Source organism: Nomia melanderi, chromosome 13, assembly GCF_051020985.1.
Source record: "Nomia melanderi isolate GNS246 chromosome 13, iyNomMela1, whole genome shotgun sequence".
Taxonomy (NCBI): domain Eukaryota; kingdom Metazoa; phylum Arthropoda; class Insecta; order Hymenoptera; family Halictidae; genus Nomia; species Nomia melanderi.
The window spans coordinates 42,244-58,989 of NC_135011.1; the positions used below are offsets into that span (position 1 = coordinate 42,244).

Consider the following 16,746-nt stretch of genomic DNA (forward strand, 5'->3'; position numbering starts at 1 on the left):
ATACTGCATCGCTTCGATGTTATAGCAGAGGATACTCGAATACTTTCACGTTCGGATAAACGGCATTGCAAACATGACAGAAGAGAATATGCAAACGGATCCGTTTAAAGATTTTTAATATTACGCTACGCGGTCCAACGTTCGAATGTTCCCATTCGACGCTTACTTCAGGCCAGTCGATCGACTAAACCGTGTAACTTCGAGAATCGATACTTGGTTGAAGTGCCGCGAATGTTTGGTGAGTCGATGCGCAGGAAGATTGTGCGCATGTTCCGCATGTTCAATGTAGGTAGAATTAGACGAAGAACACTAACGGAGAGAGAGAGAGAGAGAGAGAGAGATAGAGTTCGGGCAAGGAGGGAGAGAAGGAGAGAGAGAGTGACACAGTACCTACATGTGGAGCAGAGAGACGAACAAGTTGTACGTACGAGTAGTAACGAAACCGTTGATACGCAAGGTGGACGAGTTGCTCGGCGAAAAGAAGGAATCGTACGTAGGAACATGGTAAAATCGTAACTGGACGGATTTCGGAGAACGTTCGAGTCTGGAAGAGGCTGACACGAGTGTAAACGAATAGGTTATACGGTGGCCATTCGATTTGGTGGAGCAAAGCAAAAAGGGGCGCTTGGTTTTCAAGTGTGAACGACAAAAGGTGGACAAAAGGAGGTGGAAGTGGTGGTAGTGGCGGTAGTGGCGGAGGTGGTGGTGGTGGCGGCGACAGTAGTAGTAGTAGTACGGTGGAACCAAGAGGTGGAGAAGGCTCGAGGAAGGCTCTGCCAGCCGCCGGAAGAGCATCGACGGCGACGGGGGCGGGGAAGCTGTCCACCGAACGGAACGACTGCTCGGTGATACGAACGGCGAGTCGAAAGGTTTCCTGAACGGATACGAATATACAAACTGTCGAGGATAATCAGCAATTTTCTGTCAGGTAGGTTTCTCGAAGCAACCGCGGAAGCCGCGTTTCTCCCGTAAATCGCGTTTTCCTGTTCGCATACTCGCGTTCGGACGCGACAGAGAATCGTGGCCACTAATAATTGACAGGAATGACGTAGCTTAAGGGGTGTGTCGTCGATTAGGCGGCAATCTTGGATAGTTTTTCGAGTGCCGATAATCGCTTCCGAATAACGGTTCACCGTTGATCCTCGAGCATCGAAATTCGACCGCGTACTCTGTATACAAGCATCTCGCGAAACAATTATAACGGTAATTATCGAGATACTTGCCGCGATAGTTACGCCATCGAAAACCGTCGTTCTGTGTCGCTGTATCGCCATTTGCATTGTTAAATCATTGACCTTATTTTCTTCCCATTTCCCATCGAAGGGATCAAATTTCTGTGGGTGTACGTTCAGCAACTGGTAAATGGAAGATTCGGTTGGATAAACAAGGTTGGTCGGTTGGTTCTCTGTCTCTGGTGTTGGCTACTAGAATTTTTCGTTGGACCATGCCCACATCGACGAGGCGGAACATAACATTCTAGGAACAGGATTTTCTCTATTCTCCGTGTCAGAGTTGTCCGATTCGAACGGAACACGTCGATTCGCGTTTCTTTCCTTTGCACTCTCGCATTTCATCGATTCGCGGCAGGGGAACGCTGGTGGCCCTCGACGTAGTCGTCGTTCGGACGTTGCAACATTTCTGAAAAATCTTGTAGAAATATCTCTCGGATGCGAGCGTGGTGTATTACGTGTCGAGACGAAGCTCGACCCGGTGCGACCGAAATAAAAGTTTGTATCGTTGCACAACTTTTTACAGGCTTGAATAAAATACAGGAACGTGTAGAGATTCGTAGATACGAATCTCGGTCATTTGGGCGTATTCGCACGAATAACCTTGTACCGAGTTCGTCTCGACGTCCTCATGATCAGCGTGTAATTTAGTAAGCGTTGATACAACGCCGATACGAAACGGGATGGAAGAAGGATGCAGTGTACAGCGTACGTACGTACGGTATGCTGCGGTGCGGTGCGATACGGTGCGATACGGTCCGATACGGCGCGGTGTCATACTCGTGTCCGCATATTCCGATGGCTAAACGTTTCGGGCTGTCTGAAATGTTCGAGGCGATACATTTGCTCGAAGGAGCGTCCGATAGGAAGTACATCTCGCAACGTTCCGACAAACAAATGCATAGCCACCTCGTCTCTTTTAGTCGGGGAAACTCGAGACCGCCCGCGCGCAATCTATCGTCTATGGCTTGGAAATAAACTGGCTGCTCTCTCCGGTTTCGATTCTATAGAAGGTATGCTCTCACCTGTGCGCATTCGTTATCTCGATCGTTTACTCGAGTACTTTTATTCGAATTCACGACGCTACCATTCGTTTCGTCGGTCTAACGTAATCGCGGAATGGCAGAACGCGGTTGGCTTGTATTTAGCAACAACCCGAGAACGCTTTTACTCTGGGTGTTGTGTTGGAAATCGGCACATGCGATTACGAATATTCGTAAAACTGCCGATACACCGGTGTCGTTTGGTATTTTTCCATGTATACTCGCAGAGTACGAGTACGTTGAGATTGGCTGCACGCGGTATATACACCAGCCATTCAACGATGGCAAAGTAAGCTTCGCGTTTTAAGTTATGACATCATCGTGTCGAGGAACAGCGGACGCGTCACATTAAGCATCTCGCGCGCGATACGTGTCCTATTCGGCGCGGACCATTATCTATCTTGCTTTACGCTTTCAATTCGTTATCGAGTATATTTCGCATTGCCGATACACTCTCCGCTACTTTCCAATTACATCCTGAGAAGGGATTGAAATTTACATTCTTCCTACATGCCACGACACACACTCCCGTCCCCCGAGAACACACGCACACGCAAAATAATCGATTGCGAGTACCGGTTATGAATAAAGAGCGTCCAATTGATGTTTGCTGTTAAATAACACTGATGAACATCAATTGATGGGATTAAATTATTTAGTCGCGATTAATTGCGCGTTTCAGCAGAGTACGACCAAGGTGCATTTTCGAGCATCGAAATGCCGAGCACTTGTCGCGTAGTTGCGTATTTCGAACGAAGGGTGGGAACACGAAACGCGCCCTTAGTCGACGACCAAGAAGAAGAAGAAGCAGTCGTTCTCTCGACGAACGAGCGTGTCGTTGCCGTTTTTCTCGATAGAAACACCACCGAAGGATAGATGGAATGTGAAACTGCGAAGGTACAGTGGGAGAAAACGGAAGACGAGATGCGACCGCGGTGTATAAATAAGCGTAGTAAGAATTTTAGAAAACGAAAACGGGAAAAAACCACGAAAGAAATGAAAGAGAAAAGAGAAAAGGGAAAACAGGAGCGCGGTGGAGTTTCAGCCGTTCTAGGGATTCCAGTCGTCGGTTCACCCCTACTGTCTACGCATTCGACGCGCGTTACACTTGACTGTTGGCTGCGAGTTTATTGATCGTTTGCTCACTTCTACCGGTTTTCTGACGTTTTTCATGTTTCGTCGATCGCGACGGAATACCGACGAATATATCGTGCTACCGAATAGCTGAATTAGAATTCTCGAACCACCAGGGGAGCAGCAACGATCGATACTTGTTTATTCGACAAATTTTCCAGAGTTTCGACAAATTGCAGCCAGACCGATCTTATTCGTAAAGGATTTCCTCGCGTTTACGCTCGCATCTGCTAGACGGGTTTTAACGAAATTTTTCTTCTTGTAGTCGAACCGCAACCCCCCTTTCATTCTCATAATCGACGAATCGCATAAGAAATTGCTGCAACGTGGGTGGATTCGCTTGGATACACGAACAACAATTTGTTTTAGCCGGTATCCAGTGAAGGGAGAGGAAGTAAGAGACGACGGTGGCGGTGGCGGCGGTGGCGGTGGTGGCTGCGGTGGCGGCGGCGGCGGCGGTGGCGGCGGTAGTAGTGGTTGAAAAAGTCGAGTTGGAGGAAGAGGAAGAAGAAGAGGTGAACGGGTAGAACGGCAACGGAAACTAACATACGTGTGTATAGTTTAGGGGAGAAGGAACGAATAGGAAAGTATAAGAATCGGAATAAGAATACGAATAAAAATAAAAATAAAAATAAAAATAAAAATAAAAATAAAAATAAAAATAAAAATAAAAATAAAAATAAAGAGCATCGTCGTTAAACTTGTTAAAAATGGCGGACACGAGTGAACAACAAACCTTGTCCGAGCCACACACGAATGGAGTAATGGACGGTTTGACGGAGGAGGAAAAGAGTAAAATGAGGCCTGCCGATATCGATGCGGTAACATATTTCACGGAAAATACACGTAATTCGGTCGAGTTTCATTTCCAGATACATTTCTGAATCTTCTCTTTGTAGGACATGAGAGAAATGGAGAGGAGGAAGAGGGTCGAGATGATGATGAACTCGCGACTGTTCCGAGAGGAGCTGGAACGGATAATCGAAACGCAAATGAAAGATGGTGCCGGGCCGTCCGGTCTTTTGCAGCAAATCTCGGATATGATGGGTGCGCAAGGTGCTCGGTTCAACGGCAATGTGTTCAAAAGTAGGTTGACCGAATCGAGAACGATTCCGGTGTTGAGAACTGTTTAGCTGACAATTCGTTCCGTTCGCAGGCTCGAATTGCGTATTGCCCATCAATGACATTCGTGGCGTTGAAAGCATGGGCTATGCGAAAGGAGAGAAATTGTTGCGCTGCAAGTTGGCAGCAGTGTTCAGATTGTTGGACCTTTATGGCTGGACTCAAGGCGTGGGAGGGCAAATTACGGCTCGCTTGAACCAAGATCAAGAACACTTTTTAGTCAATCCGTACGGGTTGCTTTACCACGAAATCACCGCTTCGAGTTTGGTCAAAGTCGACATGCAAGGGACGATCGTGGAACAGGGAACGACTAACTTCGGGGTCCACGTGACGGGATTTCAATTACATTCGACGATTCATGCTGCCAGGCCCGATATCAAGTGTATCGTTCACATTACCACTCCGTCCGTTACTGCTGTAAGTGAACCCCGGCCCCCGCTCTGGCCAGTTCTCTTTGTCTCTCCTCGCGAATCTCTGCTCGGAGAACATCTAACCCCGATTCTCTATTCCATTTTGCAGATTTCCTCTTTAAAATGCGGTTTATTGCCTATCGGACAAGAGAGTATAGTAATAGGGGAGGTGAGCACGCATCAGTATATCGGTGGGTCCTTTGAGCCGGAGGAAAAGGAGAAAATAGCCAGAAATCTTGGTCCAGTGAACAAAGTGATGTTATTGACGAATCGTGGTGCTCTCTGCTGCGGGGAAACCGTCGAGGAAGCCTTCTTCAATGTTTACAATACGGTGTTGGCTTGCGAGACGCAGTTAAAATTGATGCCTGCTGGACTCGATAACCTAAATCTCATCACGGAAGAATCGAAGAAAGCTATATTCGAAGCTTCCAGGAAACCGCCAACTCCGCAGCAAACGGCTCCGATCTCCGAGAGCACTGCTCTAGCCGAAAAACTTGAGAAGCGTTGGCGAATCGGTGGAACTGAATTCGAGGCGCTCATGAGGATGCTCGACAATGCTGTAAGCGTTAACATTCTAGATTCCGCCTTTGCCGCCTTTCTCCCGTGGCTCTGCTGCGCGTTCCCCTTGCAACGTACAACCAAAACTTGCGGTTCATTTGTTTATTCCTTATAGGGATTTCGTACGGGTTACATATATAGAAATCCATTAGTGAAAGGAGAACCCCCACGACCCCGTAACGACGTGGAAGTACCACCCGCAGTCTCGTCTCTAGGATATCTGCTCGAAGAGGAAGAACTTTATAAACAAGGGTAAATACGCGTGCAGTCGTGTTACTTGCTACGCGTTCACGGAGAGTTGGCATTCCCCGTGAACGCGCGATACGCGTGCGAATGCGATTAGATATCTGGAATGATTAATTTTCATTTGTCGACAGGCTCTGGAAAGGTGGTCGGAAGGGCACAGACAGATCACGTTGGTTAAACTCTCCAAATGTGTATCAGAAGGTTGAAATATTGGAGACTGGAACTCCCGACCCGAAAAAGATTACGAAGGTAGAGGTTATCACTTTTGAAAATAAAAATGAGTAGACGCAAAAGCACATTTCCGTACAGAAAAACATATAAAAGGAATGTAAGGTGCGTGTAGTACTTTGAAAAAGTGTCAGTCGTCATCAACAATCGTAAATATTTCACGTGCACGTGTTCTTGAATGTTTTTCGTATCTTCGTTTCTTAAGGAACGTATCGTTCGCTATCGATTAAAATTAAAAGAAATTGTACGCGCAACTTTTTGTAGCTATTACGTATTTCGTTAGACGATAAGCAAGAGAAGAACGGTGAACACTCGATACTCTCTTGGAATTCTTTCACATTCGCGAACCCCGAATATCATTCCCATGGAAACGAACAAAACTTTCTTTTCTTTTTTCTTTACCGTTCAAGAATTTTTTTTCGAATTATTTCATTGCTATTACCATGTATAGCTGCCGCATCGCTATCTTGATCGTCCTACGTGTATCGCGCGGTGAAAGATTCTAATATTCTGCTATATGCATTCCACTGTATGCTATTTTAACGGCAAGTACGAAAGAAAGGGAGAGAAGAGCGAGAGAGTGAGGGGGGGAGGAGAGAGAGAGAGAGAGAGAGAGAGAGAGAGAGAGAGAGAGAGAGAGAGAGAGAGAGAGAGAGAGAGAGAGAGAGAGAGAGAGAGAGAAGGGGTGGGGGAAGGAAAGTAAGAAGGAAAACTTGATTTATAACGCAAGACTCGAGATGGCTCGCATAAATCTGCTTGCGATTTGATTAAAAATGTAATTCCGTCTGTTCAACTATCGTACGTGACGTGTATCATTTGATACGTGTTGAAATCATTGTCACCGTTTATATAGAATTCACTAAACTTCTACATTGTAGCTTCTTGATATTCAAATAAATATATCTGTACTGTTCATCGTGTATAGGTAATTTCTTCGAAAGTAATAGGATCTTTTCGTTTGACGGTTGCGGGTCGGTACGATAGCGCGTTCGCAACACAGTAGAAGGAGGGAGAAACGCCGAGATGCGCGCGATTCGATCAGAGACTCGTCGTCTTAAACGATCGGATCGTTTTCCTTCGGAATTCGCGGCAGAACCGTGTTGCGGCGAATCTAAGATCTAGCAGGTTGATTCGTATTGGTTCTCGGAACCGTGTATGAATGTGTGCCTGTCAATCGTGTCGTCGAAGCGATGAATGTTCGATTCTTCGTCCCACTGCATTTACAAAACCAGATCGATCGACCCTGTAAATACAGAGATGAAACTGTAAGCTCGAGGTGTTCGCGATCGATACATTCGGACGCGTTGAAAATTCATTCGGATGGATTGATTCTGAGAAAAGGAAATTGTAGATTTCCGGACCAGTTGGCAAAACTAGCCGAAGAACTCGAACTCTCGAATTCGATGGACGAACGATACTCGTAATTGCAGCATCGATAGCTCTCGGTACCGTGATAAAGATGAAACTGTACCTTGCAATTCGCGGAGACTTCATCGACACAGCAGGCACACATAAGCGTACGCAGAGAGTGCGAGAAACACATTGACGCGATGCTGTATCGTATGTTAAATTATTGGCGGGGGTCGACTAACGTTCTGGTTTTGTGTGCAGTGGGTGTCAGACGGCTCGCCGACCCATAGCAGTACTCCGGTGAAGATTGACAGTGCTCTTCAATTTGTGCCGAAAAATACCAATCCGAAGGAGTTTAAGCAAATACAACAACAGGTAAGTTCCTGTGCGTAAGTATTTTCTGTGACACTTTGTCACTTTGTCGATTCTCATTCCCAAATGATTTGAGCAGTTATCTTTGATCCGCGTCAAGCTGCTCGATCTTGTACGTTGCGTTTCTACGTTGTTTAGATCAAAGATTACCGAAGAGCCGACAAAATATCGGCTGGGCCACAGTCTCACATATTGGAAGGCGTTACATGGGAAGAAGCTAAGAAGATGCAGGTAACGTGCATCGTACCGTCCAACCACCATATTATCCGACATTTCAATTTCTCGCGTTTTACTCTACGTGTACGTTCGCGTATAAGATTCGGCTCGCGTGAAAGGGAATTAATGCGACATTTGCTTTCCATTTGCACGGAAGGATGCCACGATTAGCGGAACAGGCGAGCAAGTGGTTTTAGTGGGGGCAGCTAGTAAAGGTATCATTCAAAGAGGCTTTCAGCACAACGCGATGGTCTATAAGACTCCGTACGCGAAAAATCCATTCGACGCTGTTACGGACCAAGAGCTTGATCAGTACAAGAAAGAAGTCGAACGGAAACAGAAAGGAGATCCGTGTAAGTGTGATATGGAATCGAAGCGAGAGGAGTGTGGTGTTACGTTGTCAACATTTCTTTCTACGCAGACGACGAGTCCCAGTCGGAATCGGAGGCATTGTCGTCGTTCAACGTTAGCCGCGCGACACACGAGTCGAGTACCGCAAAGAGTCCAATACAATCGCCGGTTTCGGTAACTTCCGAGACGGAAGAAGAAAGCAGAGATGGTAAATAATAACCGTTGAAACGTTTGCATAATCGATCTACGTGTTACTCGTCGTAGAAGATCCATTTCCATAACGTATCCACGTGTAATCGTTTAATTCGTAGAACCCCGTGTACTACGAATAGAAACGAAGCAAGTGCCTGTGCCGAGTCAGCCAGAGGTTGTCCTGAGCGACGGTAAGTAAATTTACTAACAGTATTTTAGGTGTTGACGCGAAAGCGCTATTTTCGCTCTCGCTCTCGCTTTCTCTCTCGCGTGGACACCTAGACAATTCGGTTCGGGCGTCGTTCACTCTCAAGGGTCACAGTTGAACCATTGAGAAGGAACGAAGCAATATTTCACGGCAGTTCAACTTCTACTCGTTTCTATTCATTTCTAGTCATTTTCCACTGATCTCTGACAAGATATTTGTGAGAATGACATTAGACTTTTAGCAATCAAAGAACAAGGCCAATCCATTTATCCCTCCACTTTCTATCCCCTCTTCAATACCTTTTCATTTATGATCACCAACGCTTGCACCGTGCATGACCGTAAATTCGCACACCCGCATGTTCGCGTGTTCGTCGATCGACTCGAAGCTTTATTATGAATTTTTTCTTTTCTTTATACACTGCCTGTTGTCTTTATAGCTGCAATGCACGATTAATGCTTTGTTTCGTGTCCCATCGCGTCTCACGTAACGCTTGTAATCACCAATTACCGTCGGGTCTCGGAAAGAAGGAAATATGAAAGTATGTCGAGGCAAAAGATGAGAAACGCGTTACTTTTCTTTACCCAGGTTTCTCGCGAATCCGACGAGTTTCAGGCATACTGGTGTGAGCATCCGTGATCATAACAAGTATCTTCTGTCTCTGCGAGAGAACGTAGATAGAGTTTTTGGACAATGTGGTTGCAGATCGTGATTCGTCGAGCAGGTGCTGCAGCGAAAGTGAAAATTACCAAGTGATCGAGAATGAGATGCGCGTCGATAGTCAGAAATGCTGCCACTGCCAAGACTGTATCTGTCGTCGACACGAACCTCGGTTAGAGGTAGCTCGCAGCGGTGTTATCGCTCAGCGAATGACACCCACGATAATATCGTACTCTCCGAAGGTTGTTCCTCGAGATGCCACCTTGGATCGCTCGAGATACGTGTCTGACGTTGAGAAGTCGAGCTTCTCTTGTTTCGCGGAGACAGAGCGAAGAGAAGGAATGCCGAAATTACAAGCAAGTTCGTCGTCTAATGCTTGCCCGAACGAAAAGATTCGTAAAGGCAGCGCAGAGACAGGAAAGAATGACCTGTCGGCCGAACTGACGAACGCCTCGAAACGTATCGTCGAAATTGTAAACGATATCGATGCAAATCTCCGTTCATCGAACACTAAATTGAACGCTTTACGTTACTCCGATTTCAAAGCCTCGACCAAATACCATTTAGATCCCGTCGATATGACGTTACTCTACAGATTAACGCCAATCGTAGACTCCGAGTATCCGGATACTCTGGACGAGGGCGGGTTACGAGCGTCGTTGCTGTCGTTGGTCGAACGCGACGAACCCAACAACAATCTGTATTCTCGTGCACGATCGAACGGGAAGAAAAACTTTGAATGCAAACAACAGTGGTGGAAAACCGTGGAACGCGATTTCGATGGAAAACATGACCACCGTCTCTGGTTCGACGAATATACTTTTGAATCGACGAATTTGCGAACTTGTTCGTCCGTCAGCGAACGTACCGATGACCGTTCAAACGAAGGATCCGACACATTGGAATTACCCGATGTCACGATTCTTCGATTACTCGACACCAACGACGATGCTTTTCGCAACGACATTAGCGACAGCGCGAACGAAATTATCGCCGAACTCGATGCTAACGATACTTATGCGAATATTTTTTGTCTCGTCGCAGAAATTTTCGAGAGAGTTTGCACCCTTTGTAGTAACAGGCAATTCATCGATCAGCATGTCACGCCGCGTATTTCTTCGTCTTCCTTCACCGGCTGTTCTTCGCCCTTGTCTTCGGAAGCTCTCGCGTCCTCGACATTGTTGTCGACTTTGAAAGATCATTGCGAACTCGTGGAGATGGATGCGAACGGAACGAGCCAGGAAAGTTTCTTCACGGAGAACAGAAAAGAAAGTGTACCTCTCTTTGTTGTACACGAAATTGTCCACCATGTAATCGATGCTGATACAGCTGATATAGACAAGCATAAACTCGAACGTAAATTCACGAATATCCTAACGGAGGTTGTAAAGGTTGATTGGTCGTTTAAAAATGCTAAAAACAGTGCAAACGTGGAGCTTAAGGAAGCTGCCGGTTCAAACGCTATCGACGAAGAGAGAGAATCGGCTGGTGTGCATCGATCGAAAGAAGAGGAATCGCGCGATGTTTGTGTCCAAGTTCCAGTCAGCTGGATTCGAACGAACAAAGAAAGCACGGAATCGGCCAGTAGAGAGGAGGCGGTAATCGGAACAGAGTGCGATGCGATTTTCGAGTTTCGTACGATAGCCAAGAGAAACTTGACGAGTGACAATGATAGAGCCGTGGAATTGAATTTTCGAGTCGAGACGTGTCGTGGTTACCGAAACATTGTCGACGATGAGGAAACGGATCAGAGGACGGATCGTCGGAGATGCGAGAATCCCAACGAAAATGATGCGGAACGTATTGCCTATAATGGGGGGACAGTAGCGGAAAGTCCATTTTCGAGTTTCGAAAGCGTGAATTGTGCAGAACGAGAGGCTAGCGCTGCCTATTCGTGCGAGAACAGCGACGAGCAAATGGAGTCGTTGCAACTATCGGGATCGGAGAATCTGTCGGATGACGAGACACTCTCCAAGTCATTCGAGATCTGCGACGAATGCATTTATTGCGTCAGTCGAATCAGTCGCGATGGAAAGTGTCCTTTATCACCCGTAGAGGAAGAAATCAGAGACGCGATAGCAGATAAGAAGAAGAGGAAGAAGCGAGAGAGTCGGTCGTTACCGATGATCACCAGGCCGATCAAAGAATCGCGGTCATCTATCTGAACGTCGAGGAAGATAAACCGATGACGATTGAACCTGTACCGGGAGCAACGTGAATACCTTCGCTACTTTCTCAAGTTGTTTGTCCAACGATCGGGCACTTTGTTATTCGAGTAGTTTTCAACGATATTCAGTTAAGAGTCTCGAGTACCTGTCGGACCATTTTATTTGCACATTGAATCGCTAAGACACGTATTTTCAGTTGATTTTTTTATTTTGCTTTTATTTTCATACAGATTTCATACAGATTTCGTAACGTGTCGCAGTTGTATACGTACAGTCAGTATTGTAGTAAGCTGTTTTGTTTCGACCGCTTAACGATCACCTAAATCGTTTAATATATACGGGCGCATACTTTCCACTATCGACACAACTGCAATCGAAACGACCACCGGCGATTGATCGTTATTTTAAAGAATGTTTCTTTCCTCGTTTATATTTCGCCTTGTTTTTCTTCTTTCTTCTTCTCTTTCTTCCGCTCTCTCTGTCTCTTCTTTTGGTTTTTTATGTTTCCTGCTTGCATTGTGTATCGAGCATGTGTATCCTGTTCGAACCGAAATAAATTGCCTGGTAAAGAGAGAAGGAAAGAAAATTGCGACTCCATTGATAAACGACGCCTCGACCTGCATGCATCATCAGCCGAGCAAGTTTGCATAAAGAATTCGCCTATCCGTTTCTTTTTCTGAGTAATCATTCGAGCGATACGTTAGATGTAACGGTAATTCCATGTACAAGGTAAGCATGCGCTTGATTTTGGTATCGACAACTCCTTAACTTTTGCACGTTCTGTAACCTCGGTCGATGAACGTTACTTTGGCGAGGAGAAGCAGCTGAGAATAGAGCTTACGATTGAACGTGTCGCGCGGCGATGTGTATACATGGATGTAACGCTTTGTACTTTGTGTTGCAGGAGAAAATACCGTGAACGGCGATCACTCGGACGCACATCACAGTACATTTTCACAAAGTAGTAAAGAGGTTTGTTGCTCGTATTCTCATACGTTTATACATTGTACGGTGTTCTCGAGTTTTGTTCGAAGCAGCTTGGCACGCGACACAACTCGGTATCGCGGAAACGATTCGATTCGATCCGGTGACGTCCGTTACACTTGTTTCGCCGTGTATTACGGTTATTCGCAATTGGTGTCGCCTTTCAAGTTTCTTCGGTTGCATTCGTGTACCAGGTTCGACTTTGGGAGAGCTCGAGGACTTTTAAAAGGCGCGTTGCCGGTACCCGGTGTACCGATATATGCGCATCTTTCAGAGTTTACTAATTATTCTATAGACCGCGCGGTTTCGCGGCATACGTACCTCCGGGAAACGACCGAAACGGTTTCATCTGTTATCGGCGAATAAGTATTTCGAAAATCATACGTGGACAGTACTCTGTCGTTCGTTGTTACAAACGGCCTTTGGAGAAGCCATTAGTTTCGTCGATAACGTTCACTTGCATGAGAGCTAGTCGAAGGAGGGTCGTCTCTTTCCATATGCGACATGTTCGAGTACTCGTGCGAAACACTAAACACTAAAACCTTGAGGAATGTCAAGTGCCGGACGGTTGGTGCGTGTACGTGTTAGAAATGGTCAAAGAGGTACGAGAGGGGACGGGAATAGAGTGAGAGGGGGAGAGAGAGAGAGAGAGAGAGAGAGAGAGAGAGAGAGAGAGAGAGAGAGAGAGAGAGAGAGAGAGGGAGAGGGAGAGAGGGAGAGAGAAAGAGAGAGAGAAAGGGAGCAAACGCGAACACGAGTGAGAAAGTGAGAAAGCATGTAGCCATGTATTAGCAAAAATTGGCTGTTTGCATGTGCATGCATAAAGGTTTATGGTTACGGTTGGGACCTTCCGTGTTAAGGGTTCCGTGTCGCAGGATGTGAGCGTTAGTGAGGAATCGCCAAAGAAGGAAAAGAAGAAGAAAAAAGGCCTCAGGACACCGTCATTCCTAAAGAAGAAGAAAGAAAAGAAGAAGCCACTCGAGGCGTAGGTAGTCCTAATTTTGGTACGTATATTAAAGTCAGAAAATTTCAAGTGTGATTTCTTTGATTCTCGAACGATCGATCGGTCGATCTTGCATCTGAATAACTTGTACCGTACCGAGCGACCGAGGAGTCTCGTGAATCGCATCGGAGACAGTTGCGCAACGATTCCTCGATCTAAAGATTGAAAGAAATGGCGCGGCGTGTCCGTTAACAGAGTTTGTTGGAAACCGTTCGCTCGCGACCATTACCGTTCGTTCCTATATTTTGGAATTACCGAGAAGACGTTGCAAAGTAAGAAAAGGTAGGATGGAGGTTTCTACGTCTGTGCATTTTTCATCTTAGCGTAGACGAGCTGACGCTATTGTAATTCGCATAGACGCAGTAAACTTAGAACTCGTTCTTCTTAGCCGCCAGTTAGAGTTTGTCATGGTTGCTGCAGCGGTATGAATCGTGTTGTCATTCACGGGCGTCTTGAATCTTACACGAAATACTCATTTCTGTACCACCTCGAAAGTGTTTGTTCGATCGAGAGACATTTAAATCGCATACACGTATCCGTTATCCTTCCTTTTTCTCTTCCTTTCTTATCCTTCCGTTTCCCTTCCTCGCTTCACGACTCGCATTAATTGCTTTCCTTCTTTGTTCGTTCACAGACACTGCCACGAACAAAAGCTTATTGCAAATAATTAAGTAAAAGAAGGAAGAAAGAAGAGAAAAACACAAACACAAACGCAAACGCAAAGGAGTGAAACCGAATAACGATGACAACGCGAGACAGAAGAGTCAAAGATCGCAATGCGAATCAAGAGTGCGTATCTAGAAGACGAATGAATATAGGAAATAGGAAATAGAAAATAGGAAATAGAAGATCGGAAGTAAAACTAATTGTGCAACAATCACAGCATCTTTCCAGGACTCAAGACTGCCATCGCATTATGTCTATGATAAGGAACTATATTGTACTGTTAATGTTTTTACGTTTTTAATTTGTTAAGGCGTCGTGCTGATGTATTTAATCCGCTATTTAATTTCGCCTTCCCAGCCCCCGTTTGTGTAATGCAATAAAACAAAATTACGTCTGAAAGTCGTGAGAATCGCCGCCGCTCGTATACGTTACATACGCCTCGCGCGATACTGATACGTTCCGTTTCGTTCCAGATCTCGTTTGCACGGCCAGAATTCTAGAGAATCTCGCCCCGATCGTTCTCGCCGGGTGAACACGAATGTGTGCTGAGAAACGAGAATAGGGGCGAGTGTTAATATTCGTCGGTAGCGTCTGCGTCTGCGTCCACGTCGACGTCGACCGAATCCAGGCCAACTTCTTCGTAGTCCTTTTCGAGTGCTGCAAGATCCTCGCGAGCTTCCGAAAACTCGCCTTCCTCCATTCCTTCGCCAACGTACCAGTGAACGAAAGCCCTCTTGGCGTACATCAAGTCGAACTTGTGATCCAGCCGTGCCCAGGCTTCAGCGATGGCCGTGGTGTTGGCTAGCATGCAGACTGCTCGCTGTACCTTCGCTAGGTCGCCGCCGGGTACAACTGTGGGCGGTTGATAATTGATACCGACTTTGAATCCCGTTGGGCACCAGTCGACAAACTGTATCGTGCGTTTGGTCTTGATGGCGGCGATAGCGGCGTTCACGTCCTTCGGAACTACGTCTCCTCTGTAGAGCATGCAACAGGCCATGTATTTGCCGTGGCGAGGATCGCATTTCACCATTTGATTCGCTGGTTCGAAGCAGGCGTTGGTGATTTCCGCCACCGAAAGTTGCTCGTGGTAAGCTTTCTCGGCCGATATCACCGGGGCGTAGGTGACCAAAGGGAAGTGAATCCTTGGGTAGGGAACCAGATTCGTTTGGAATTCCGTCAGATCGACGTTCAGCGCGCCGTCGAATCGCAGCGAAGCCGTTATCGAGGACACGATCTGACCTATCAGTCTGTTCAAGTTGGTGTAGGTTGGTCTCTCGATGTCGAGATTGCGTCGACATATGTCGTATATCGCTTCGTTGTCCACCATGAAAGCGCAGTCCGAGTGCTCGAGGGTCGTGTGAGTGGTGAGTATGGAATTGTAAGGTTCCACGACCGCGGTGGAGACTCGCGGAGCCGGATAAATAGCAAATTCCAATTTCGATTTCTTTCCGTAGTCGACGGAAAGACGTTCCATTAAGAGGGAGGCGAAGCCCGAGCCAGTGCCCCCTCCGAACGAATGAAAGATTAAAAATCCTTGCAGTCCGGTGCACTGGTCCGCTAATTTCCGTACACGATCGATCACCAAATCGACGATTTCTTTGCCGATCGTGTAATGGCCGCGTGCGTAATTGTTCGCTGCATCTTCTTTTCCGGTGATTAATTGTTCCGGATGAAACAGTTGCCGATACGTTCCCGTTCGTACTTCATCTGCAAACATAAGTAATCGTCACATCGCAACACTGATCATTCTCCTTCGATCGTTTTCTTCTCTTTCCCTTCTCCTCTTTCTTTTCCATCTTTTCTTTCTCCTTCCCTTCTCCTCTTTCTTTTCCATCTTTCCTCTCTTTTCTTTCTTTTCTGATTTTCTCGTGTTCTCTTACCAACCACTGTAGGTTCTAAGTCGACGAATACCGCTCTAGGTACATGCTTCCCAGCGCTCGTTTCACTGAAGAAAGTGCTGAAGCTATCGTCTCCGAACGTTTTATCCGTCGGCATCTGACCATCCGGCTGTATCCCGTGTTCCAAGCAATACAACTCCCAGCAGGCGTTTCCAATTTGCACGCCAGCTTGACCGACGTGAATGGATATGCATTCGCGCTGAAACAATATACTCCCATACACACCGATTCATGCAACCCAGTAGTCTATTTCTCGGATCAAACATCTTAACGATTTCGAAATAATAATTACCATTCTGATAGCGTCACACCGATGAAGCCTGTGTATACACGTTAATTTTTAGTTTCTCGAATGATCGCGAGAAACGCACAATCCGTTAAACACCGATGCGTTTCTAGAAAAACGTGACGCCGTTTCTCTGAACGATAGAGACTTAGTGACGCAAATACGGTCGACGGCCTCTTATATCCTCGGCTTCGCGTCGCTTCGAAGTTATCTCGTAATGATTCCGAGCCATCGCCTTGTCGACGATTCAATGGTTTTACCAGCCTACTCGTGGTTTAATCGCAATCCCATCGAATCCCATACTTTGCGCGTTTCGTTTCGTCGTCGAATCATTCGGATATTAACCGTTAGACCGTACGCGATCGATCCGTAAGATAGAAACGTGCAAGAAACATTTCGGCGAGACGCTTTCAAACTGT

The 16,746-nt window shown here is 46.3% G+C and overlaps 2 protein-coding genes across 14 annotated transcripts; one reads left to right on the plus strand and one right to left on the minus strand.

Moving 5' to 3' along the window:
* Positions 1-281: 281 nt before the first annotated feature.
* Positions 282-14,549, plus strand: hts (adducin 1-like protein hts). Of its 13 annotated transcripts, none has more exons than XR_012999892.1 (15): positions 289-504; positions 578-928; positions 3,776-4,227; positions 4,306-4,492; positions 4,563-4,945; positions 5,048-5,497; positions 5,612-5,748; positions 5,874-5,991; positions 7,582-7,695; positions 7,831-7,923; positions 8,066-8,261; positions 8,330-8,467; positions 8,571-8,642; positions 9,365-12,459; positions 13,332-13,444. XR_012999892.1 is itself a non-coding variant. In XM_031987116.2 (15 exons), exons 2-14 carry the CDS (start codon positions 4,117-4,119, stop codon positions 13,458-13,460), a joined length of 2,181 nt encoding a protein of 726 aa, XP_031842976.1. In that variant the 5' UTR covers positions 343-928; positions 3,776-4,116; the 3' UTR covers positions 13,461-13,475; positions 14,109-14,549. The 13 variants fall into 13 exon arrangements, 9 of the variants coding, with proteins under 9 accessions (XP_076229071.1, XP_076229072.1, XP_031842976.1 ...); XM_031987116.2 differs by adding an exon at positions 14,109-14,549 and having other exon boundaries at positions 343-928; positions 12,392-12,459; positions 13,347-13,475; XM_031987115.2 differs by adding an exon at positions 14,109-14,549 and having other exon boundaries at positions 344-928; positions 12,392-12,459; positions 13,332-13,475.
* LOC116431537 (tubulin alpha chain, testis-specific) lies at positions 11,675-16,746 on the minus strand. The gene is made up of 3 exons (XM_031987129.2): positions 16,334-16,746; positions 16,024-16,240; positions 11,675-15,850 (listed from the first exon to the last, which is right to left on the minus strand). The coding sequence occupies exons 1-3, from the start codon at positions 16,334-16,336 to the stop codon at positions 14,712-14,714; spliced, it is 1,359 nt and encodes a 452-aa protein (XP_031842989.1). The 5' UTR covers positions 16,337-16,746; the 3' UTR covers positions 11,675-14,711.